At 53.2% G+C, this 24,847-nt stretch overlaps 1 protein-coding gene across 11 annotated transcripts in view; it reads right to left on the reverse strand.

The window, feature by feature from the left end:
- The window catches only part of MYO18A (myosin XVIIIA), a 102,923-nt gene that overhangs the window by 71,630 nt on the left and 6,446 nt on the right, over positions 1-24,847 (reverse strand). For 10 of the 11 annotated variants that reach the window (XM_084862808.1, XM_084862807.1, XM_084862812.1 and 7 more), the window contains exon 2: positions 16,859-17,937. In XM_084862808.1, the coding sequence (XP_084718934.1) occupies positions 16,859-17,857 (999 nt within the window). In that variant the 5' untranslated portion in view covers positions 17,858-17,937. The remainder of the gene's footprint in view (positions 1-16,858; positions 17,938-24,847) is intronic. The other variant, XM_084862809.1, reaches the window with a different exon arrangement.

Below are 24,847 nucleotides of genomic sequence, written 5' to 3' on the forward strand. Positions count from 1 at the left end.
GGAATAAACCAAAGACTCCAGAGATGCTTTGAACCTGTGTGGTGGGCAGAGGTCTGGGACAAGCAGGAAGGTCAGTGGACTGGGGTGGCCAGCCCCAGAGGTGATTCCTGAAGCTTAGGGCTCCCCACTCCACACAGCCCTGCCTGGGCGCACCCAAAGGTCCACTCAGAGCCTGGTGACACCACACCATCTCATGACACAGAGCCCACACGGGGATGTCTGGGCTTGTATTCTCTGCGAAGACCAGGAGTCTGTCCCTTCAGAGTTAGGTGCTGGGAGCTCGTGTAGCCCTCGGGTCCCTGAGGATTCTTCAGCTGCTGGGGATTTCCTCATCGCCCTGGGGATTTCCAAGCTGCCTCTGCTTCCTCAAGCTCCCACAAGGCCCAAAGCCAAGGGCCGGCCCTGAGGACCGTTTCCCATAATCCTCCTTGGGTCAGTTCTGAGTCTACTGCAGGCGAGTCCCATCCCCACCCTCTCTGGCAGACAGGAGAGGATAAACGTGACAAAGCGTTGTTCTCTTTTCCACATAAATGACAACGCTTCTCCATTTCCACAGGAGGAAACTAGGAAACCCAGTTTAAGGGTTAGCCACACCGATTTAAATAAAATATCGATAAGGTCTTCTAGGGGGAAGAAAGGAATATTGGGGACTGGCTATGGTTGTGGGAAATATTGATCATGCCCTGTTACCCATGGTTGCCTTGTGTTGGTTAAAGAGGGGAGGTTCTCACCTGGCTGGGAGTTGTATGCCCTGGGGACCTGGGAGTCAACCTTGGAATGCGTCCTTTCTCACGGAAAGATTAACATGGTTGTTGCTCAAACATAGGAGTCCCACTCAGGCCTCCTACTTCCTCATGCCTATAATCCAATTTCCCTGTATAATCTGTGTCCTACGCTATACACTAAGTGGCCAGATTATTATGATCTCTGAGCATAATAATCTGGCCACTCAGTGTATATCCTATATAATAATCCTATATAATAAAAGGCTAATATGCAAATTGTCCCCTCAACCAGGAAGCAGGCAGGTCAGCCAACCAACCATGTCCCCTCCCCCTGGCCAGGCTGGCTGGACCCCACCCATGCACAAATTCATGCACCAGGCCTCTAATATATATATATATATATATTTTTTTTTTTTTAATTTTTAAAAATATTTTAATTGATTTTTTACAGAGAGGAAGGGAGAGAGATAGAGAGCTAGAAACGTTGATGAGAAAGAAACACTGACCAGCTGCCTCCTGCACACCCCGTACCAGGGATGTGCCCGCAACCAACGTACGTGCCCCTGACCAGAATCGAACCTGGGACCCTCCAGTCCGCAGACTGACGCTCTACCACTGAGCCAAACTGGTTTCGGCGAATATATATATATATATATTACCTAATAATAGACAAACATGTAAATTGACTGTACCTCCCTTACACACACAGCCAACTGGGAATATGCAAATTAACCAACAAAAATGGCGGTTTTATTTGCATATGCAGGTGCAGAGTGGCTAGGCGGGGCTGGGGGTGGAGGAGCTACAGGACTTGCCAGCTCCCGGGAGGTCAGGAGCAAAGCAGGGGAAGGAAGGCCTATTCTTGCACAGATATCATGCAATGGGCCTCTATACCCTGTTTCCCCAAAAATAAGACAGTGTCTTATATTAATTTTTGCTCCCAAAGATGTGCTAGGTCTTATTTTCAGGGGATGTCTTATTTTTCCATGAAGAAGAATACAGTACACATTTATTGTTAAATGAAAATAAAGGAAATTTATTACCTGTATACGGTACGGTAGTACGGTAGTTGTCAACACAAACCAGACAAACTGTGAATCCTAGTATCAAGAATTTACTCATTTATTCAATGACAATCATGTCATCATCTTCTGGAACATCATCATAACAATCCAATTCCTGAATTTCCTGGTGAATTTCTTGTGACTCCATTTCTTTCAGAATCAGTGGACCAAATCTCTCATGTTTAGCCTAGGGGGGGCCTTATTTTCGGGGGATGTCTTATTTCACTCAGAAGGAAACCTGTAAGTAGGTCTTATTTTCGGAGGATGTCTTATTTTCGGGGAAACACACACACACACACACACACACACACGTGTGTGTGTGTGTGTGTGTGTGTGTGTGTGTGTACTGAGTTGCCAGATTATTATGCGTTCAGAGATCATAATAATCTGGCCACCCAGTGTATAAGCAGCTGGTTTATGGGGGTGGCAGAGCAGATTTTTGTGGATGACCTGCTGCTCTCCCTTTCTGCCGGCAGTATCGGAATAAACAGTCCTTTTCCGAACCTCCGAGTGCGTTCCATTTATCGCTTCCCTCCGACCTGCTTTCTGCCGTCACACCAGGAGGGTGAGAACTGAGGCCTGTGGTGCTTGTTCCCAAAGCAGGGGCTTCAGGCCAGCCTCAGGCTCCTCCGAACGCTGGGCATTCACTAAGCGTGTGAGGATCTGTGTGTTCTCTGCCGGAGGCCCCCCTTGGGCCTGTTTTGGGAACTCTTTGAGGTAAAAATACAGCACAAACCCAGTCTCCACAGAAGCAGGAAGGAAGAAGCAAACGCTTCTAACTTTTCCTACCAACCCGCCACCCCCGCCGTAGCAGCCCGGCCAAACCCACCGGGGCATGTGCGCACCTGTGCCACGGCGCTGGGCGGGAAACACGCCTGGCGAGCGGGGGCACTGCCCCAGTTGCGGTGGCTCGCAGCCAGGGCCCTGCTGGCTCTGGGGCATCAGGATGCCAGAGTTGGTGAAGTGGAGAAATTGCCAGAGAGGACAGACTTCCTCCAGGAAAGGAAGGGAAAATGCCACCCTCCCAGACTCACCGGGGCGGCTGCAAGCGGCAAGCCTTCAAGAGCAGTTCGCAGTGTCTTTGCGGAGAGCTAGCTAGGGCTGTGCTAAGTTAATATGGTAGCCATGAGCCACGTGTGGTTATTTTTAAAAAATATATATATTTTATTGATTTTTTACAGAGAGGAAGGGAGAGGGATAGAAAGTTAGAAACATCGATGAGAGAGAAACATCGATCAGCTGCCTCTTGCACACCCCCTACTGGGGATGAGCCCGCAACCAAGGAACATGCCCTTGACTGGCATCGAACCCGGGACCCTAAAGTCCACAGGCTGACACTCTATCCACTGAGCCAAACCGGTTTTGGCCACGTGTGGTTATTTGAATTGAAGTTAAGCCCTAGCCTGGTGGTAGGCAAATTCATTAGTCAACAGAGCCAAATATCAACAGGACAACGAATGAAATTTCTGTTGAAAGCCGAAAACTGACTTCTGCGCGTGGGTCATGAAGTTCCAATCACACTGTACGTGTGCGCCCGCACGTGGTATTTTGGGGAAGAGCCACACTCAAGGGGCCAGAGAGCATCATGTGGCTCAAGAGCTGCAGTTTGCTGACCACTGCTCTAGCCGGTTTGGCTCAGTGGATAGAGCGTTGACCTTCAGACTGAAAGGTCCCCGGTTTGATGCTGGGGTCAAGGGCCCATGCCCGTGTTGCAGGCTCCATCCCCAGTAGGGGGCGTGCAGGAGGCAGCCAATCAATGATTCTCTCTCATCATTGATGTTTCTCTCTCTCCCCCTTTCCCTTCCTCTCTGAAATCAATAAAAATATATTTTAAAAAATAAAAACACACATTGAAGTTAAATAGAAGCAATGCTATTCTTCCTGATTCAATCAAAATCAAATAACGTTTAAAATTCAGTTCCTCAGGCACACTGGCCACCTTTCAAGTGCTTGATAGCCACATGTGGCTGATGGCTACCACGTTGGAAGTCACAGACTATGGGACACGTCCACCTTTGCAGAAGTCCATCCGGCCCAGAAGATCCCCTTCCAGCTGGTCCTGGCCATCCTGGCCAAAGACTCCTTCCGGTATTGCCCCTGACCCGCCTTCTTTCCCACCTCTGCCCCCGTGCGCCTGGCCTTGACCCCCAGGCCCCAGAAAGACATGGGGGAGGGGGCTGTAGCCACCGCAAGTGAACACCCAGCCTGGGAGCGGAAGCCCGGTGCAGAGAAGCTGAAGAGGGGAGGCTGACTGGAAGCCAGCCCCCACCCCAGGCCTCCAGGCTGGGAAGAAAGCCTCTCAGAGCCACACAATCACTCCTTGTTCCTGGAGCCTCTGGACCAGGCCGGGTAAGGCATCTGGAATGCAGTGGCCTGAGGGCTTCCCCACATCGCCCGCTGCTAGGTCCTCTGACAGTAACGCTCAGGAGGGGGAGGTCGGAGCAGAACCCTGGCATTTCCAGGGCAAATAAGGCCAGTGAAGCCTCACCCTGAGCAGCGTGCAGGAGTCCGGCCACGGGGCAGCGGGACCATAAACCGGCACCTTCCCGTGTCGCCACTTGGATGAACCAAACGAGGAAGCAGGGAAGGAGGACATGACGGAGAAAGGACATTGGGCGTGCTTGCCGTGACGGAGACAAGCTCCCCCAGCCCTGTCTCCATGGCGGGGAGGGAGGCAGAGGAGGATGAGGGAAAAGGGTGTGGGTCTGTTACATTCTACCTGTTACAGGCACTTCATTTGGGAGGTTTTGCTACCGTTGTTAGAAAACCCAGTGGGAGCGCCTGGGCGAGCTGTGTGTGTGTGTGTGTGTGTGAAAGGAGCCGGGGCATCAGACCCCGGCCTGGCAGGCGGAGGCTGCGTCTGCTCCGTCGCTCAGCTCTGCCCTCAGCACCCGCTCAGCCTTCACCCAGAAGGGCTGTCGGAGGCAGGACAGGTGTGAAGGGAGATCACAGGAAAGTCAAGTCTGTTCAACTGGAAAACAAGCAGGCAGAGAGAAGTCTGGCGTCCCAAAGGTACTGGCATCAGCCAAGAATCGGACTCAAGGAAGCAGCACTGTTTTAGAGACTGGCATCTGGCATCGACACAGACTGGAAGCTCAGGGCAACACAACCCCACTCTGCGGTGACTGGCCGTGGGGACCAGTCTGAGCCTAACTTCCCTACGTCCGCCTGGAAGGCACCCCTCTCTCCCCCGACCCTGCCCAGCAGAGTGAACCGCTAACAGGCCTGCGGGCAAAGGACTCATCAAACCCCCAAGCACTCGGAGACAGATTAACAATGATGATGATAATACTATTCTAAGTGATTTATATTATTGTTTCATTTAATCCTCAAAACAATCTTAGAAGGAAAGTGCGACTGTTATTATTATTTTACAGAGGAGGAATATGAGGCACAGGGAAATCTAATGATTTGCCCAAGGCCGCCTGCTGGTGAGCAGCAGAGACAGGACCTGAGCCCAGGCGGCCTCGCTCCGCAGTCCTTGTGTACCAGTGTGTTCATAAAGCACACACAGTCCTACACAGCTGCCGCTCCGGGGCCCTGTGCTGTCTTCCTCCTCTTTCCCGCCCCAAAACGAACTGAAGGCCATTCCTGCGGCCCAAACCAGCTCTTCTACCCAACTCCATATCCGCCGAGCTTCTGTTTCTACAGCAGTGAGAGCTGCCATTATTTTTATTTTGAAGAGAATGGGTGGAAGAGGAGGGCAGGGGACTCTTTATGGCAGAACTCCCTCTTCCAGAGGCACAGACGAGAGGCCGCAAAGAAAACTGCAGGGCGATGATGAAAGCTAGGAGGTTCTGCCTTCCCTGACCAGGTCCTCCTGTCTGAGGCCAGCTTTCCTCTGGACAGAGAAGGGGAGGGCTGGTTGGACATGTTTTGGAAGAGTCTGGGAGAAAAGGACAACCCAGACTAAATTCTGTAGTGTGTGTGTGTGTGTGTGTGTGTGTGTGTGTGTGTATCCCCATTTCCAAGCTGGGTGTCCCTTCACAGAGCCTGCTGTTCTGCTCCCCAAGCTCAGGCCCACGTCCTAATGGGTGGGGCTGGGGATGCTAAGGGCCCTGCAGGAAGAATGCAGGCTGCGTGCATCTATGTGCCAGTGTGTGTGTGTGTGTGTGTGTGTGTGTGTGTGGGCGGGGGGGAGTTCACATCCCAGCGGGAGGGCACGGTGGTCCGGCTGATACCCCTCACCTTTCCCAAGCCCAGGCCTCGTTCCTGCCTGCCACCCTCCACCTCACCCGAACAAGAAACCCTTGTCATTGTCCAGAAACCCCGAGACCAGCATCGGGCAAAGGGGGCTCTGCCAGGCAAGGCCAAGCGCTCGGGGGAACCAGGAGGATTGCAGGGAGGCAGCCCACAGCGGTCCCCAGGCCTCTCAGGCGGCAGGCCCCGTCGCCATCTTGTCTCCATGACATTGACGCACGGCCAAGTGAGTGGGGACCTTGTCCTGCGCCCGTGTGTCCTTTAGGTAACCTAGGCTGCCGGCCGCCAAGGGTGCCAGGCTGTGCCAGGCCCAGCACGGGCTGGGTCCTCTGTGCCTGAGGTGCCAGACACTCAGGCTCCTACCGCCTGGACAGCTCCGGGGAGAACGAGGCAGGAGACACCAGCCCACTCCGGAGGAACCCCTCACTGTCGGAAGCTGAGTCTCTGGGATCAGTTCAACCATCAAGCCAGGCCACAGAGGAGGGAGGCGGGGGAGGGGGGAGAGGGAGGAGCAGGCTGCAGGCCCCAGCAAGATGAACCAACGCAGGGAGATAGTATCAGGCCCTTCCCCTCCCTGCATCCCTGGAAAGCTCCCCTGGCATCTCCAGACACCTTCCCCTTGTTGTGATGGGGCTGTTCGTGGAGCTGGGGGTCACAGGGTCATGCCCGCCTCGTGTGCCTGGCAGGGCCGGCACGGCTTGGCCTCCAGCCATGCCACTCTGGCGGCGCTCTCTCTCGCTGCAGATGTCTTCTGCTCTCGAGGGGGCAGAGGCCCCCGGTCACAGGATGGCACCTCCAGCCCCTCTCCCCCACAGAACCCCGCCCAGGGGGAGTGACAGGGAGCAGGTGCCCTTCGAGGCCGCCTGGCACCTGCCTTGAGTGGGCTAAGCCTCCGGGGCCTTTTACACTTGGCCTTGCCTCAGGTCCAGAGCTATTCATGCCCCTTCCTGCTCCAACCCACCCCCTGCCCTCTTTTACCCAGAGCCAGGGGCAGCCCGCTCTGCCGCCAGAGGAGAGAGCTTGGGAAGTGAGAAAGCTGCCTCCCTGTGGGTACCCTGCCACCACAGGGCCTGGCAGGGAGAGGAGTCGGGAAGGGAGAGAGGAAGTGAGTCAGCTCCCTGAAAAAAAAAAAAAAAAAAAAAAAAAAAAAAAAAAAAACGGGAATGGGAGGGAGGAGCCGCCAAACGGAGATCAGGGGACAAAGGGCACAGGAGAAAGGTCACTAGCAAAGGAACCAGGCCCACGGGGTGGAGGACAGATCCAGGTGGCACTCTCAGCAGCGCCACCTCCTTCCAAGGCTGGGTGCCCTCCATGGGCCAGAGAGCCTGGGCCTGGCAGGCACAGCCCCACCTGAGGGCGGAATCCGAGGCCGCTCCCTCCGTGACTCAGGCACGGCTGGAGGAAGTGAGGCCTGGGCCATGTTCTCTCCTCGCCCAGGTGGAGTCTCTGGTCCCCGCGGCCTCCCCCGGGCCGCTCCGGAGCCCCACAGCCCCAGGAGCCCAGGTTCCCCCGGGCCTGGCCCACGGCGGAGACAGATGTCTGCATCTCCGAAGGGGTGGGAACTGAGCCGAGGCCTGAAGAGCAGAGGAGCCAGGGCTGCCCTGGCATCCGCCATGGCTCTCTCCGGTCGCTTCTGCCCATGCCCAGGCAGGAGCCGTCCCGGGCTCCAGCTGCAATCTGTGGCTCTGCCTGGGGAAAATCCTGGCCGTGAAAATTCCAAGCCTGTGGCATTCCAGCAGGAAGGCGGCCAGGGAAAGCAGCCGAAGGGAAGAGGAAGCCATGAACCCCGAGGGCCACATTCCGCCCCTCGGAGACCTGCAGCCAGCAAGGCAGGCACATTCCTCCCGGGCCCCCTGGGGGATCTTAGGCAACAAACCTAAGGCAACTTACTTAACCTTAACCCCTCTGTAATCCATATCCCCAGGGCTGGGCCCTGTGACCCTGCCTGTGCTGCTGACCAAGGCTGTGCCCTCTGGGGGCTCCAGGGCAGGGGCAGGAGGCAGGCCAGCCCCAGAAACCCCCTTCCCAGAGCCCCTTCCCCAGGCGCCGGCTCCCAGACGCCTGAGCCCATTGCCCTCCGCTGCCCTCCGCGCCCCGGGGAGCTGCCGAGTGCCAGGGACACAGACACAGGGCCAAGGTATTGTCTGCAGACAAGTCACAGCCCGCTGTGGTCCCCCAGGCTCCCTCTATGGAGGCCGGACACGCTAATGCACTGCAGACAGGTCACCCAGGCCGGTGGGGAGGGTCCTAGGAACCCAACCCCAGCTAAACAAGGGACAACCAGACAGAGAACGGGGAACCAGTTCCTGACGAGAGAACCATCCTCTTCAAAACCTAGCCCCTGTTCCCAGGAAGCACCCAGCCCTGGAGAGAGGAGGTGACTACTTCCCTGCCGCCTTGATGAGAGCTATGAAGGGGAAGGATGGGGTGCCGCCAGAGTGCGGGCCTGACCTGGTCGGAGAGGACCCGGGAGGGCTTCCCTGAGGAGGTGACATGCACACGGAGCCCAGGAGTGTGCGTGCGGGAGGGCGGGCAGGGGCAAGCATTACACTCCAGATCCGTGGTCCGCAAACTCATTCGTCAGCAGAGCCAAATGTCAACAGGACAACGGCTGACATTTCTTTTGAGAGCCAGATTTTTTAAACTTAAACACTTCTTCTAACGCCACTTCTTCAACATAGACTCGCCCAGGCCGTGGTACTTTGTGGGAGAGCCGCACTCAAGGGGCTCAGCGCACACTAGGAGACAACAGCGGTCCCAACGGCAGCAGAGAGGACCTGCTCTTGGTCAGAGGTGACCGCGGGGACCCTGCCACCCTACGTGCGGCGGAGGGAGGTACCAGTATGTCAGCCAGGGCCAAAGAGGTGAGGGGGCCACTCCCCTGCCTTCCAGGAGGAGATGCAGAAGGGACACCCCTGCTGGGAGAGCCGCCCAAATGCTGCCCAGGCAGACGCTGCTTCTCGTCCTCGGCCACTCTTCCCAGGACCTCTCCCAGCTCCACCAGGCTACCCCCTGCCTGCGTGCCCCTCGGCTCACGTGCTCTGGCTCATCTGCAGGAGGGCCTGAGAGCAACGGTCACGCCTTCCACGGCTCACCGTGCACAGAACAAGAGCAAGAGTGCGGTCACCTGGCGTCCCTTCCCTTCTGGAGAAGAGGCCTCCAGGGCAGCGGGACTCAGAGGGCCAGGCCTGGGCGAGGCTGCCCAGACACTGCCGTCCCCTGTCCTGTGCAGCCGGCCCTCCGCTAATGCCATCTCGTGCGGCGTCATTTCATTATAACCCTGGGGAGATGCCCTAGGCACTTCACTCTTTTTTTTTTTTTTTTTAATTGATTTTTTACAGAGAGGAAGAGAGAGGGATAGAGAGTTAGAAACATCCATGAGAGAGAATCATCGGTCAGCTGCCTCTTGCACACCCCCTACTGGGGATGTGCCCGCAACCAAGGTACATGCCCTTAATCGGAATCGAACCTGGGACCTTTCAGTCCACAGGCCGATGCTCTATCCACTGAGCCAAACTGGTTTCGGCGGCACTTCGCTCTTGCTTATGCCAATCAGCCTCTGCTAAAATCGGTTTCCTTATCCGTCACTCCGTCACAGTGCTAAGAACCCCCTGATGGCATTAAGGGAGGAGGACTTACTAGAGAGCACGCTAGTGAGGAGCAAGGAGCCTGATGCCCTGAGTTCAAATCCTGGCAAGTCATTTAGAAGCCTTGAAACCTTAGGCGGTTTATGTGGTCTTAACCTCTCTGTAATCCAGTTTCCACACCGATGAAGGAGAGATTCTTATAATATCTCAAGGGTTGTCGGGGAAATTAAACGGGTTAATATGGATTAAACATCTAGAACAAACAGCGCCTGATGGGCAGTGAGCGCCAGCATGGCCCTCATCCTTGCTGTTATTTTTCATGCCCTTTCCTCCCGGCCTTTCTGCTCAGCTGAACCTTTATCCGATCAATTCAACACCACGGAGGCAGCACGTGTGCACCGCACACTCTACTGCAGTGTCTCCCAAACTTTTGACAGATGTGTACCCTTCTATAATTTTCGTAACGCTGAGGACCCCTCGTACTCATGAGAACGTAGAATTAGGTGCAGCTAAGCACAGTGCAGTGCATATCCCCACCAAACTCCGGCGCAACGCGTACCCCCCAAACTCTTCCCGTACCCCTGGGGGGACGCGGAACACACTTTGGGAAACACTGCTCTATTGGACACCGGACAGAACCCCGGACAAACACCCGCCGTTCTGCAGAGAGGCTGGGCTGAGCGCGGAGGGGAAGGAGGCCGTGCCCCGATTCTGAGGAACGTGTGGCGGGAGATCCAGGGAGCCGGCGTGGTGGTGACCTGGGTCTAAGGAAACTGTCTCCCAGCCAGACTGCAGCCAACGACTGAAAAAACAAGCAGCTTCGCCGACACTGTCCCCTGCATTTAACAGAACGGAAGCTGCTGCCAAACACCATGCGGGATTCTAGGGTTGGCTGGGGTGCCCCCCCTCCCCCCCTAAACTGCTCAGCGGGAGGCCGGGAGCCATGAAGACTCCACTCCTCTGCAGTGCAGATCCGGCATGGGAGGCGCCCCCGGAGCTGGCTGCTGGGTGCCCAGGGCACAGCCGTACCACTGCCCGGGACTGACAGTGGAGGCGCCAGTCCCCAGCTGGGTCACCGGTCCCCACCCCCACGGATGCTGCTCTCACCCCCGGCCGCAGGGAGGACAAGCCAGCAGCTTAGAGTAGCGGGGTGGCGGGAGCCCTGCTGGCAGGCGGAGCGCGTGCTTGTGGTTTCTGGGAAACACTGGAGAGATTTGCAGCATTTTTAAAATACTTGTGTTCCCACCCGCCACACACACACACCCCCCTTCACCCCACTCCGCACCCACCTCCCAGACTGGGTGTTTGCATATCTGGTATTTTCCAGAACCATTTCAATGTAAATAAGAGAGATTAGGAGGGAGCAGAGGGCAGGGTGGCCGAGGGGGTCAGGGTGGGCCAGAGGGGTTCTGGCCGGGGCCGGAGGGGCCAGGACAGGCTACCTCAACCAAGGCCCTGCCCCCGCGCCAGGGCTCCGAGCTGTGCCTGCAAAAACAACCAATGGCCCCGGCATGTACCCACACCCAGTTCACTGTGGCCTGGGCACTGTGCCCACCACCCACGGGCTGGTGGTCAGGGCACACAGGGCCTCAGTTTGCCCAGCATCTCCCTGGGAAGAAGGCAGAATGGCGCCTCTGAGGACAGAGAAGGGAGACCGAGCAGAATAGAAATGACCTAGTCTACCACTCGGTCCTGCTGGTCCCATGTACCCCCCAATCCAGGATGGATAACCCCCAACATGTCCCTAAAAACCTTTCACCCATCCGTTCTCATGCCCTTGAACCTACCCATGGGCCCCTCATTTCCACAAGAACTCCATTTGAGTCCTGCTCTGAGCCCCCAAGCCAGGGCCCTCACGTGGGGAGACCGGTGCCAGAAGCGCCTGCAGCTTTGGCACAAAATGAAGTAAAAATGTTCTGTTTAAAAAAACAAAAACCCCTCCAAGGATCATTCAGAGCAGCATGAGGAACAGAGGCGTTCTAGAACTCTGAGCCCAGGCAGCACCGGGCCACACTGGAGCCCCTGGGGGAAGCCCACTGCCCGGCACAATCTCCAGGTTCCTTGGAATCTCAGTCCCCACTCCTGACAGCACCTGGTCAAGGCTGATGAGCCTCAAATAGATCCCACCAGGGGTCTAGGGCTTCCGCTATGGCAAAGTGATCTGGCAGGCAACGCTGGCTGGCCTGTCTCCTGGAGGGCCACTGGTGTCCATGCCTACAGGCCTGAGAAGCTGGGCTCTAAGAAGCTAGGAAAAGCTAGCGGACACCCAGGGGCCCACCTCACCCTTAAGCTGGCTTTAAAAAACAAACAAACAAACAAACAAACAAACAACTACAGTGAAATAGTTTGGACAAAAGCATCAGGCGTCCCTGTTGGAAAGAAAACCTTACCAGGAGCCATGATGGGAGAACGCTAGGATGGGTTAATTACGGAGGCTGCAAAATTACTTCCCCTGGATGTCCTCAGAGACTGGACAGAGAGAAAGGTACTAATCTCCAAAAGCATTTACGACCTGCCAGAGTCTGCCTGTGACCTCTCCAAATGCATACAGATAAATAAAGACCCGTAAGGTATAGCACACACAAGAAAAACAAGGGTCCCTTTATCCTCCTTCTCAGAGGAGCTGCAGCGTGTGCATCCTTTTCTGATTCCATCGTCTTCGATTCTGAGAGGCGAGAATCAGGCCCATTTACAGAGAACAAGGGTCACATCCTCTCCTAATTGCCACTTCCTCCCTCCCACCCCACTGTCTACCTGGACAGACATCTATGGCAGCAATGAAGGTGCTTAGTTGCCTTTCTTTAGTTAGGTCTGTGCTTCCTCAAGGGAAGATTCTACTTTATTTACGTAACCCCGCAGTGCCCAGGGCCTGGGCCTGTTCGAGGGAATGAGTACACGGAGGCTTAGAAAAGTTTGGTGACTTCCGTCAAACTCAAACAGATCTCTCTGGTCCCAAAGTCCATGTTCTCTCCACTATACCATGCACTCTCCTAGGTTCTCCTGAACGTGGAGGTGGTTTGGATGGATAGGATGACCTCTTAAGGAACCGCACAGCCCTGTAACGGTTGTGGACAAACCCCAAGGTCCGATGGGAGAAGAAACTCTACCACGGATCTCTAGCCAATGCCTGATAGTTCCACGGGGCTCAGGAAACTAGGTTTGACTGGGAAGGGGTGGTAGGCCTCCCTTCAGGCACCTCCCTCCCCTCCAACCACAACCTCAAAAACTCCGGGAGCAGTGCCTTCTGGGTAGGGCTATCATGCAGGCCAGCTCCTCTGGCTCTTGGCAGCAGCAGAACAACCACACTGGCCAGGGGTCAGCCAGGTGGGCTTTTCCGAGCTCAGCAGAACCATCGCACGTTCTCAGACAACCCACCCGGCCCCCACGATGGGCCTCCTGAGGAGACAAGTGGAAGGGACCGGCTCTCCCTACCCCCAGACCGCAGTCCCCACCTGGCCTCCTCGCCTTCTCAGTGGGCACTGGCTTTCCTGTCCAGACTCATGGAACTGGAGAGAAGAATTTTGATCCAACTGGGGTTTTGAGATCCTCCTCTTTACTAACACCTTCCTTAATCTCATCAGACTCAGGGAACTCTGAAAAGTTAAGAATAATTTTCTCAAAACAGATGCCCCCGAAACGCTCTTTCCGGAAGAACCAGGGAAAGAATTCAGCATCTTCCCCCACACCTGGTAGTCACACTTACCTCCTCCCCTCCTCCTCCTCCCTTTACCCCAGCCGGTCACCAAGACTCTAGAGCAGTGGTTCTCAACCTTCCTAATGCCGTGACCCTTTAATGCAGTTCCTCATGTTGTGGTGACCCCAACCATAAAATTATTTCTGTTGCTACTTCATAACTGTCATTTTGCTACTGTTAATGAATCATAATGTAAATATCTGTGTTTTCCGATGGCCTTAGGGGACCCCTGTGAAAGAGTCGTTCGACCTCCAAAGGGGTTGCGACCCACAGGTTGAGAATTGCTGTTCCAGAGCCTACCTCCGTTGCTGACATCTGAAACCTCTTTCCATCCCCAACGCCTCTACCTAAGCTCAGGCCTCCATTCATTCTACGAGGTTTACTATTGTATAACAGCTCCCTCACGATTCTCCCCTAGCTTCACCCAAACGCATTCTCCATAAACAGCAGGAGATTTTCTAAACTGTGCCCATCGCTCCCTGATTAAATGGCTACATTGTCCTCAGGTTCAAGTTTACATTCCCTAGCCTGACTCTCAGGGGCCTTGCGACCTGACTGACCCCTGCTTGCCTCTCTTGCTGCTTCTCTCAGTAGTGTCCCCATAGGCTGTCCCCAATCCTTATTCCCCAAATGTGTCAATCTCTCTCTGATTTGTGACTAATACAGTCTTGTCCTCCCGTTGGCCTCCCCTATATGTCAGCTCTCTCTCTCTCTGATTCATTCCAAAGACTGTACTTGAAGATCCTCTTCTGTGCTCCCTCGTAGCCCGTACTGGTCTATCACTGAGCTCAAATGGTAATGTCATTGCCTACTACCTGACCATCTTCCACTAGGCTTTGAGTTCCTTGGGGCTGGGTGTACACCCTTCTTTGATTTCATCTTTGAGGCTGGGATTGTGTGCCGCACACTGCTGGGCCTCAGCACCTGCCACACAGTAAGTGCTCAACCGATGTGTGTTTGGTAGACAGATGAATGGAGGAATAGATGGCGGAAGAAAGGCTGCTTCTCTCAGGCTTGCTGAGAGATTTCTATCAGGCCCCAAGTCTATCCTACTCCTGTGGCTCACCCCTCCTTCCAGTGGAGCCTTGTCTGGCAGCTCCAGAGACATAGGAACAAGGTGTGAGCCAAGCGGTCTGGACACACACCATGTGAGAAGGAAACCCAAGGGGCTGTCTCTCCCCGGGGCCTTCTGAACAGGCCATGGACAGGAGCCACGGGGCCTGGCCCCTGTCTGTGTGCAGAAAGAGAACAGATGGCTAGCCAGCTCCTCCAGAGCTCTGGGGACAGGCAACGTGTGGACACAGTTGATGGATGGCCTGACGGGCAGGGTGGCCACCAGAGCTGTCCCTGTGGGGCTCGAGTTGTCAGGGTGCCCCGCCCGGGAGTATGGAGGAGGTGGGAAGGCCCTTTTCTTGGCATGGAACTAGGATTAGAACTGCCGCCAAGAAAAGGAGCAGGAGTAGGAGTGGGAGGAAGAGGAGAGAGAGGATAAGAGCCTCAGTCGAGGCTACAGCACTCCCTCACCAGCTCCGGGCTCTGCCTCGGGAAACCAGAATGCCACGCTCATTCTGCTCCTCTCTGTTGTGGCCTGAGGCGCCACCAACTACCCAGGTAAGAAAAGACATGGGGCTCCTTGCAGCCCTTTGCTCCTTGTTGTCCTGTCAGTAGGAGACTCATGAGGATGGGACTCTCCATGGAGTCCCCTGCGAGATCCCCGCTGTGGGGGAAGAAGTCCTCGGGGCACCAGCTGGGTTGCCCCGGGGGCCAGAGCGAGCCAGCCCTTCGGAGCTACCAGCTGGGAGACGGGATCCACCGGGGATTCCAAAGCTAAACCACCCGCTTCCCCAGGGAGGCGGCGGCAGCAGCTAGCTGGGAAGGAGAGCGGCTGGGAAACATGAGATGCCAGGACGATCCCTGAGCTATCGAGAGAACTGAGCCGCATCTGTGATGCCAGGCCCTGAGCCCCACGGCGGCCTGTGCTGTGGTCCGGCGGGGAGCTGGCAGCAATCCCCTGGGGGACTCATTCTTTAAGAGGAAGAATATTCTGTCTGTGGAAGGCAGGGTTAGCCTGGGAGAAAGGAGGCGGACGTGGCAACGTGGTACGGTCTTAGGTGCCGAGATAAAGACAGCTCCCTCTAAGCTGTGGGAAGTTCCCTGGTGGCTAACACATAGAAGGTGCTCAATGCATTTCTGGAATTAAGGCATCCGGGTCCTTCCTGGATTCCACGACAGGCGCCCTCCCACTCACTGCCCCCTGACTAACATAGCTGCCTGACCCCACCAGCCCCAGGGAAAAGGAAGGTCTGGAACCCAGCTCCAGTGCTTCCTGCCAGAGGCTGACCCTGCGGCTCCCAGGCCCTCCAGGCCCGATAGGCTTGCTGTTAGGCTGAGCAGCCATCTGAGCAGCCACTTCCCCTCCCCGGGAGAAAGCTAGGACCGGGACTCTGCCTGTTTCCTCAGCATTTCCTCCCACTTCTGACTTAGACACATCTGGCTGGTCACTTAGTGCGGAAAGGTCCCGGCCAGGCCGTGTGCTGGTCAGGCTCCAGGGACCTGGACAGCCCTAAAAGCCACAGCTGGAGAGAGGGCTGCCCGGAGGCCAAGCTGTCCTTCAGATGGTGCCTCCAGGCAGAACATTCCCGACCGGTAAGTAGCCAACCTATCGAAAGATCACTGGGATTACAGATCTCCATCCCCCTAGAGACCATCTCTTCAGGAGTTAAACTGGGTAGGTCCTGGGGAAGTAAACAGGTATTTGCCGAACTGATGGATGCCTTTCACCCAAATCTCTTCGGGGCCTAGTCACCCCCACTCCCTCTTTTGCTTTGTGTGGGCAGGGGTCTCAGGGATCATCAGGTCATACAATCTCTGAGGGCTTAACCCCTGTTACTGCTCCAGGTCCATGCATTTCCTCCTTCCAGGAAAAGTAATAGTAAAACTCTGGGAGCACAAGTGTTCTGTGTAAACCAGATCATCGCTCCTCCCTGCTTCAAACACTACAGGGGTCTCATTTCAATAGGGTCAATGGAAACTCCGGCCATGATGTATAAGGTCTTCCATGATTTGGCCCCTGGTTATCTCTGCAACCTTACCTGGTACTCAGCTCCTCGCTCACTCAGGGGCAAGAGGAGGCCTGAGGTCACCTTCCCAGGAGCTACCGAAGCAGCTGAACATCCTAGATGTCTCAGGACAGCCCTGATTTGAAATAATTTATTTTTTTTTTCACCTCCAACATCTAAATAATGTGGAAATCCTATATTTTAATCCAGAATATAAGACTGTGTCTCACACCTGGAACTGGCACGTTAGCCTCCATGGCTCAGTTTCTGGCTCAGGAAATACGGTGCCCAAACCCTAATGCACGCTTGTATCATGAAGCTTGTATGACCGTGTATATAACCCTCACCTGAGGTGCCTTCTCCCCACCAGCCAGGGAGGTGGTCCCTGAAGCCCACGGGGTGGCCCGGCGTCACCACTCACACACTCGCTAGGCTCTGAGAACCCCAGTCGCCCGCCTCAGTACAACCACGGCGGCCCTCAGCAACCCAGTCCCTGCCCACCCCTTGCGGCCCCACGGGAAACACTCACCTCGGCCGGCTCCCTGCGGGGCCCCTCGCCGCTCCGCAGCCAGCTCCGGCTGAGCTCGCTGAGCTCCGGGATGGGCTGCACCTTGAGCCGCACGCTGTCCCCCGACTGCCGGATCATCTCCACGATCTCGTCCCGGGACTTGCTCTCCACGTTGTGCCCGTTAATCTCCACCAGACGGTCCCCCGGCACCAGCCCCAGGGCCAGGTCCTTGGTGCCCGCGCCCGGCTCGGCGAAGTGGACCACCCTCCGGTAGACCTGGCCGTCGGGGCCGCGGTCCAGCATGGTGGTGCGCCGCAGGGAGAAGCCGAAGTCCCCGGTGGGCCGCCGCTGCAGCTCCAGCTCCCGGAGGGCAGGGGGCGGCGGGGGCACCACGGGGGGCAGGCGCAGGTCCGCCGGGAACCTCTTCGTCACCAGCTCGGGGACCTGGGGCCGGGGCCCCGGGCGAGGGTGGCCCGGGCCCAGGTGCTGCGCCAGCTGTCCCTCCAGAGTCCTCGCCTCCACCTGCGGGGACGGGGCCGCGGAGTGCTCCGAGGGGGTGGAGGTCTCGGAGGCGCTCTCGTCCCGGCTGCGCTGGGAGAAGGAGAAGCGCTTGACGATGGTCTGGGAGTTCTGCTTGGCCAGGGAGCCGAACTTGGCCGCCCGCTGCAGCACGGAGCCCCGGAAGCCTCCGCCCTCCTCGCCCTTGAGGTCGTCGCTGGAGCTGGCCGTGCTGAGGTGGCCCGAGTCCAGGATGACGCTGCCCCTGTTGCTGTCGGAGTCGATGTCGGTGAGGTGCAGGTCGGAGCCGCTGGCCACCTTGATGGGGATGGGGTTGGAGATCTCCAGGCGCGCCTTGGACTCCCGCTTGGAGGAGCGGTTCAGGTTGAAGAAGCCGCGTCGCAGGCTCATCTCCTCCAGGCTCCTCAGCTCGGCCGCCGACATCCGCTCCTTCTCCTTCTTCTCCTTCTTCTCCTTGCGCCCCCCATCCCTGTCCTTGTCCTTCTTCATTAGGTTAAACATGGTGGGGGTGCTGTGTTGGGGGGGGTACCCCCGGAGGGTTATGGGTGCTCAGCACAGGGCCTCTGGGTCCCACCTTGCTGCTGCAGACAGACACAGAGAGAAAGAGGAACGTTATCCCGGTGGAGCCTCTCGCCCCGTCCCCAGTCCAGACGGGGCCGATGACTGAGCACCGCTACCCCCCACGGCGATCCCGGCGGTTCCCTGCCTCACACAATGCTGCCTCAGTTCCGCGAAGCCTCGCCACCCTGCTATGAGGAGGTCCATTGTTACCCCCATCTTACAAATAAGGAAACTGGAGGTTCAGATAAGGCTGTAAAAACCCAAACTCCGAAGTCTCTGGTTTCCTACGATCTCTGAGAGGCCCGGCTTAGGTGAGCATGGAGGTGGCACCTGGGCGATCTGACCCCCTGGCCAGAGGATGCCTCTAAGCCGAGCTGGGACTTGGCTGAAGATGCAAGCACACGGGAAAAAGAAAAGAGAGACTGCACCATCGCCTCCCCCAGCCCGTGCCCCTTAAGGCAACAGACATCACGTGCCGCTGGGCCCTTCCCTGCGCCCGGCATCCCCAGAACAGCAGCCTTCGCCGCTGCCCGATGGAGATCCTCAAGGCACCAGCCCTTGTTTAATGACTACCGCTTGTCAGGCAGAATGCCAGGCGCTTCACACACGCCACCTCGTTTGAACTTCACAGCATCCCTTGCAAGAAAAGCATCATTATCTCTACACGTGGAAAAATTACGTAGATGTTAGCTGTCAGCCAGCTAATAGATGGCTGTGTCAGGATTCAACAGGCAAACACTGTCTTCTCTCTGGGTCCTGGGCACCCACGTCGGAGCCGGGAGGGAAGCGAGGGGAAGTTCCAGTCTGGACGGAGGACAGACAGCTGGGTGGTGGGGGAGGGGAGGGGAGGAGGGGAGGGTCTGCTGGATAAACAGGATCCTGGAAAACTCACATCCTTTTCCCCAGACCAGCACCTAAATATAACCTCAGGAAGAAAGTGGTGGCGGCGTCAGAGAAGACCGGAGCTCCGGGGCCCGTGGGCCTGTGGCGCCGACCTATTCCCACCACAAGGCACACCTGCCTGGGACAGGAGCGGGGAAACCTGGTGGGGGCGGAGCTGAGAGAGCCTTTCTTGTCCTAACCAGCAGGCAACAAGACGCAGAAGTAGGCCATACCACCTAATTAGAAACGGAATGTAATTTTTGTTCTCTCTCCAGGAAGGCCTTCCCCTGGACTTCTAGACACGATGGCCTATTGCAAGGCCCTAAGAGGCCTTCCTTTCTGAGTACTCCACCCCCACCACCAAGCAGGCTCCCCATTCTACAGAGAGGGACCTCCAACCCAGATACAAAGCCTGGAAAGGCATCAAGGCCAGGGACGCCCAGGGGCCCAGGTGCACCAGCTAATTGCCCAGCACTCCCTCCCGGTGGTTCCTGGGAGGCCAATGCCTCCTCTCCAGAACAGCGCTATCCAAGGGAAATAGAATTCAGGTCATAGAGGTCATTTAAAATTCCCCAGCAGCCACATTTTATTTATTTATTTTTTTAAATATATTTTATTGATTTTTTACAGAAAGGAAGGGAGAGAGATAGAGAGTTAGAAACATCGATGAGAGAGAGTCATCGATCAGCTGCCTCTTGCAAACCCCCTACAGGGATGTGAGTTTTTCAGGATCCAAGGTACATGCCCTTGACCGGAATCGAACCCGGGACCCTTGAGTCCCCAGGCCGACGCTCTACCCACTGAGCCAAACCGGTTTCGGCGCCAGCGGCCACATTTTAAAAGGTAAAAAGAAACCGGTGACATCAACCTACATGATAATTATTGTCATCTTCATATGTAATCTATATTAAAAACATTGAGACATCTTATATCCTCTTTTCCATATGAAGCCCTTGAAATCCAATACGTATTTTACGCTTAGAGCACACTGCAATTCAGACACATTTTGAAGTATTCAGCAGCCCCGGTGGCTTGGCTATGGGACTGGGCAGCGCAGTTCTAGAAGAGAAACCCTCAGACGCAGAAGAGGTGGGAAACCTGGCTAGTCACTGGCTCCCTGGGAACCTCTCAGGCGCCCCCTTCTCCTCTCACCTCAGTCTCTGTCTGGTGAGACACAGTTCCCTCCGAACTTTCTGGTTCCAAATGCTCATGCACATTACCTGGGAGTAGGAAGACAAGGAATCTAGGGCCCAAGAGGCACAGACCCAGGGGCAACCAGATGGGTTGGCCAGTTAGGTCTGGCCAGATGGGTCTGGGCTGACTTGGGTTGGAGGAGTGCCTGAGAGCAGACATCTTCTCTTTGGGGCTGTACTTTGACACGGGGAGTCTCTCTGTTTCCTCCTGAACCACTGAGGGGGTTGGGGGGTGGCACAGACCTACCACATGCCAGGACATAAGATCTTCAGCTGGTTGCTACCCACCTTACCCACCACTACTGGCACTGTCTTAAAGGGCTGGTTTGGAAGATGGCTCCGGGGGCGCCTGTGGGGAAATGAATAAAGAGACCCACCTCGGGGACCTGGAGGGGACAAATGAGGAGTATCTCAGCCTCAACTCAACCACAGGGAACCCAAATGCCTTCATGCTGTCCCACCAAACCACCTTTCGGACTCTCATGCTCACTCTTCAATCCTTACACAGTCCTGGCTCTTTGCTGGGGGCTAAACATTGGAGCAGTATCTACAGAAAAGAGGCCCCAAACTCTAGAGTCTTTGGGCTAGAAAGGTCCCTGGAAAGTAATTTCATGTAAGCTAGAAAGGTCCCTGGAAAGTAATTTCATGTAAGCCCCTGTCTTGGCAAAAGCTCGCCCCTCGCTGTCACTGTGACAGGCAGGTGACAGTCACCGGAGCAGGCAGGGGACAGTGCGGGCGGAAATGTTAGGAGGTTTGGTATCTAGGCCTGGATCTGTCAACAAGTCACCAGGGGGCCTGGAGCCTGTCACTTTGCTCAAGGTTGAACTAGGTGATCTAGGTCTCTTCTAGCTCTAAAATCCCAAATATCTAAGTCTCTTGTGGACACAGGTTAGTTATTAACTTCCTGCTAACGTTACCCCGCTCATCCCAACCCGGGGCCTCTGGAGACCGAGTCCATTTCAGCCCTTCATTCATCACCCCTGTGTTGCCACTGTTTTGTGTGTGTGTGTGTGTGTATATATATATACACAGTATATATATATATATATATATATATATATATATATATATATATGCACATATATATTATATATCTATATTATTGATTTTTCACAGAGAGGAAGAGAGAGGTATAGAGAGCCAGAAATATCAATGAAAGAGAATCACTGATCAGCTGCCTCCTGCACACCCCCCACCGCAACCAAGGTACATGCCCCTGACTGGAATCGAACCCAAGACCTTCCAGTCCGCAAGCCAACGCTCTATCCACTGAGCCAAACCGGTTTTGGCTGTGTTGCCACTGTTACCTGACAGCTCACAAGATACCATTCCCCACTGTCACCCCTACAATTGCCAGGCCTGGCTGAGGTCCAGGTTCTCTCCATGCCAAATGCCTGAAGCTACCTATCACCTTCCCCTTCAGGGTCAGACCTGTAGTGCAGCGCTAGACTCCTCAGCACCCGCTTCACTAGAGACCGGGGCTCTGTCATCTTTTTGTAGACCCCGCCTCTTCCAGCATCCGCTGTCCTCATGTCCAAGGTCCAATGATATCACCACCTCCCCATTCTCCATTCCAGGCTGCAGTTTCCACCAGGCCCTCTCCCACCTTATCTCTTACTCTCTCCAGTGCAGGAAACCTGACAGTTTTTCTGGCCTCCTTCTCTGCCTTTCTCCCCTCACCCTACTCCAGGAGGCCTTCCTAATTTTTCTTTTTTATGAAAATATATTTTAATTTATTCAATCTCCCCATGTATGTGCCTAGTAATTATTCAAAACCTTTTTTTAGAGATCACCCTTTTGATGATCCTCTATGATATGTACAACACATCAACATTCAAATAATGATTCTTAATTTACTGTAGAGTATTCAATAGATAATTATATAACTTATATGTCCTTAAGGGAAGTCAGTACTCAGGGAAGACTAATTGTAAGTAATAAAATAAGAGTGTCTATATAAAGGCTGAATGAGAGATATGACTTTCTTTTTTCTTTTTTTCTTTTTTTGAAGCTTGAATGAATTATTTATGTATGTATGTATTTATTTATAGGTTTATTTTTAAAATTTTTTAAAATTAAATTGTTATCTGTGTACATATTTTAACATTGCCCCCCCTCCCATACATACCCTCCCTCCCCAGAGTTTTGTGTCCATTGGTTGTACTTATATGCATGTATACAAGTCCTTCGGTTGATCTCTTATCTCCCCCAGATCTCCCTACCCTCCCTGCTGTAATTTGACAGTCTGTTGCTTTACTGTCTCTATATCTATCTTTTGGTTCATCAGTTTATAATGTTCTTTATTATCCATAAATGAGTGAGGTCATGTGGTGTTTCTCTTTCATTGACTGGCTTATTTCACTCAGCATGATGTTCTCCAATTCCATCCAGGTTGCTGCAAATGATGAGAATTCCTTCTTTTTTATGGCAGCATAGTATTCCATTGTGTAGATGTACCAAAGTTTTTGGATCCAATCATCTGCTGACGGGCACCTAGGCTGTTTTCAAATTCTAGCTATTGTAGATTATGCTGCTATGAACATAGGGGTGCATATATCCTTTCTGATTGGTGTTTCTAGTTTCTTGGGATATATTCCTTGGAGTGGGATTACTGGGTCAAATGGGAGTTCCATTTTCAGTTTTTTGAGGAAACTCCATACTGTTCTCTACAGTGGTTGCACCAGTCTGCATTACCACCAGCAGTGCACAAGGGTTCCTTTTTCTCCGCAACCTCGCCAACACTTGTCGTTTGTTGATTTGTTGATGTTGGCCATTCTGACAGGTGTGAGATGGTACCGCATTGTTGTTTTGATTTGCATCTCTCGGATAATTAGTGACTTTGAGCATGTTTTCATGTGCCTCTTGGCCTTTCTTCTGTCTTCTTTTGAAAATATTCCATTTAAGTCCATTGCTCATTTTTTAATTGGATCGTTCATTTTCCTTTTATTTAGTTGTATAAGCTGTCTATAGATGTTGGAGATTAAACCTTTATCAGTGATAACATTTGCAAATATGTTCTCCCATACAGTGGGCTTTCTTGTTGTTTTGTTGATGGTTTCTTTTGCTGTAAAAAAGCTTTTTATTTTGATGTAGTCCCATTTGTTTATTTTCTCTTTAGCTTCCATTGCCCTAGGGGCAGTATCAGTGAAAAAGTTCTTTTGGCATATGTCTGAGATTTTGCTGCCTGTGGATGCCTCTAGTATTTTTATGGTTTCCCGTCTTATGTTTAAGTCCTGTATCCATTTTGAGTTTATTTTTCTGTATGTTGTAAGTTGGTGATCTAAATTCATTCTTTTGCATGTATCTGTCCAATTTTCTCAACACCATTTATTAAAGAGACTGTCTTGACTCCATTGTATATTTGTGCCTCCTTTGTCAAATATTAATTGAGCATAGTGATTTGGGTTGATATCTGGGTTCTCAATTCTATTCCATTGATCTATATGTCTGTTCTTGTGCCAGTACCAGGCTGTTTTGAGAATGAGGCCTTCCTAATTTTAAGTGAAGAAAAAGTATGCGTGTAAACTAGAGTCTGTATGTAAATTAGGGAATGTACCTAAATCATAGTGATCCTACTATCTTCAAAATCAAAGCAAAGTACCATCAACTCAGTCAATTCAGTTGCTTTATCACTTTAAAACAGAAAGCATTTTGAGGGCAAGGACCATTCAACTCAAATATGCATCTATCAGTTCACCTACAGGCGAAACAATTTGCACATTCATATAACGGAATACTACTCAGCAATAAGAAAGAAGCAGCTAGCCCTAGCCAGTTTGGCCCAGTGGATAGAGCACTGGGTCCCAGGTTTGATTTGTCAAGGGCACATACCTAGATTGCAGGCTCCTCCCCTGCCTAAGCCCTGTTCTGGGCTAGTGTAGGAGGCAACTTACAGATGTCTTTCTCTCACATCAATATTTCTCTGTGTTTCCTTCTCTCTTTCACTCTCTAACTATCAATGGAAAGATATCCTCGAGTGACGATTTAAAAAATAATAACAATTATACATATTGTGTGTATGTATATATATATATATATATATATATATATATATATATATATATATATATATTTTTTTTTTTTTTTTTTTAAAGAAGCAACTACTGATACACACAACAAGGATGAATCTCAAAAACATTATGTCAAGTCACAGTAAAAGAAGGCTTTACCAAAAGAGTACATACTGGTATGGTACTGTTTTTAAAATATATTTTTTTATTGGTTTTTAGAGAGAGGAAGGGAGAGGGAGAAACATGGTTGTGAATCAAGCATCGATGTGCCTGACTGAAAATCAAACTGGCAACTTTACCGTGCAGGGGACAATGTACAACCAACTGAGCCACACTGACCGGGGTTGGTAGAGTACTATTCATGTGATGTTCTAGAACAAGCAAAACCTACGTAAGCTGGAAAAAAAGTCAGAACAGTGATAGCTTTGGGAGGTGGGGGTGTGGATGGCGGTGGGGAAAGCCTGAGGAAGGGCATGAGGAGACTTTCCAGGGTGATGCTCATGTTACACATCTGGATAGGGGTTTGGGTCGACAGGTGTATATATTCAACAGCCATCAAATTGTGCACACAGATTTGTGTATTTCATTGTGTGAAATAGTCACTCAAAAGAAAAAAGAATTGTACATAAGTACTGAACACTAGGTAATGATGTGTATCCTAAAGTATTTGGCGCAGAGTATACTGATGTTTACAATTTACTTTGCGCTGCATAAAAAATGTAAGACAGCTTGAATAGATCAAGGGATAAATACGTGATAAAGCAAGGATAGTGTAATTGCAGAATCTAAGATATGCCAGTTGTTCACGATAAAATTCTTTAACTGTTCTAAATGCTTACAGAGCT

This window comes from Pipistrellus hanaki (assembly GCF_964339955.1).
Source record: "Pipistrellus hanaki genome assembly, chromosome: 16".
NCBI lineage: Eukaryota > Metazoa > Chordata > Mammalia > Chiroptera > Vespertilionidae > Pipistrellus > Pipistrellus hanaki.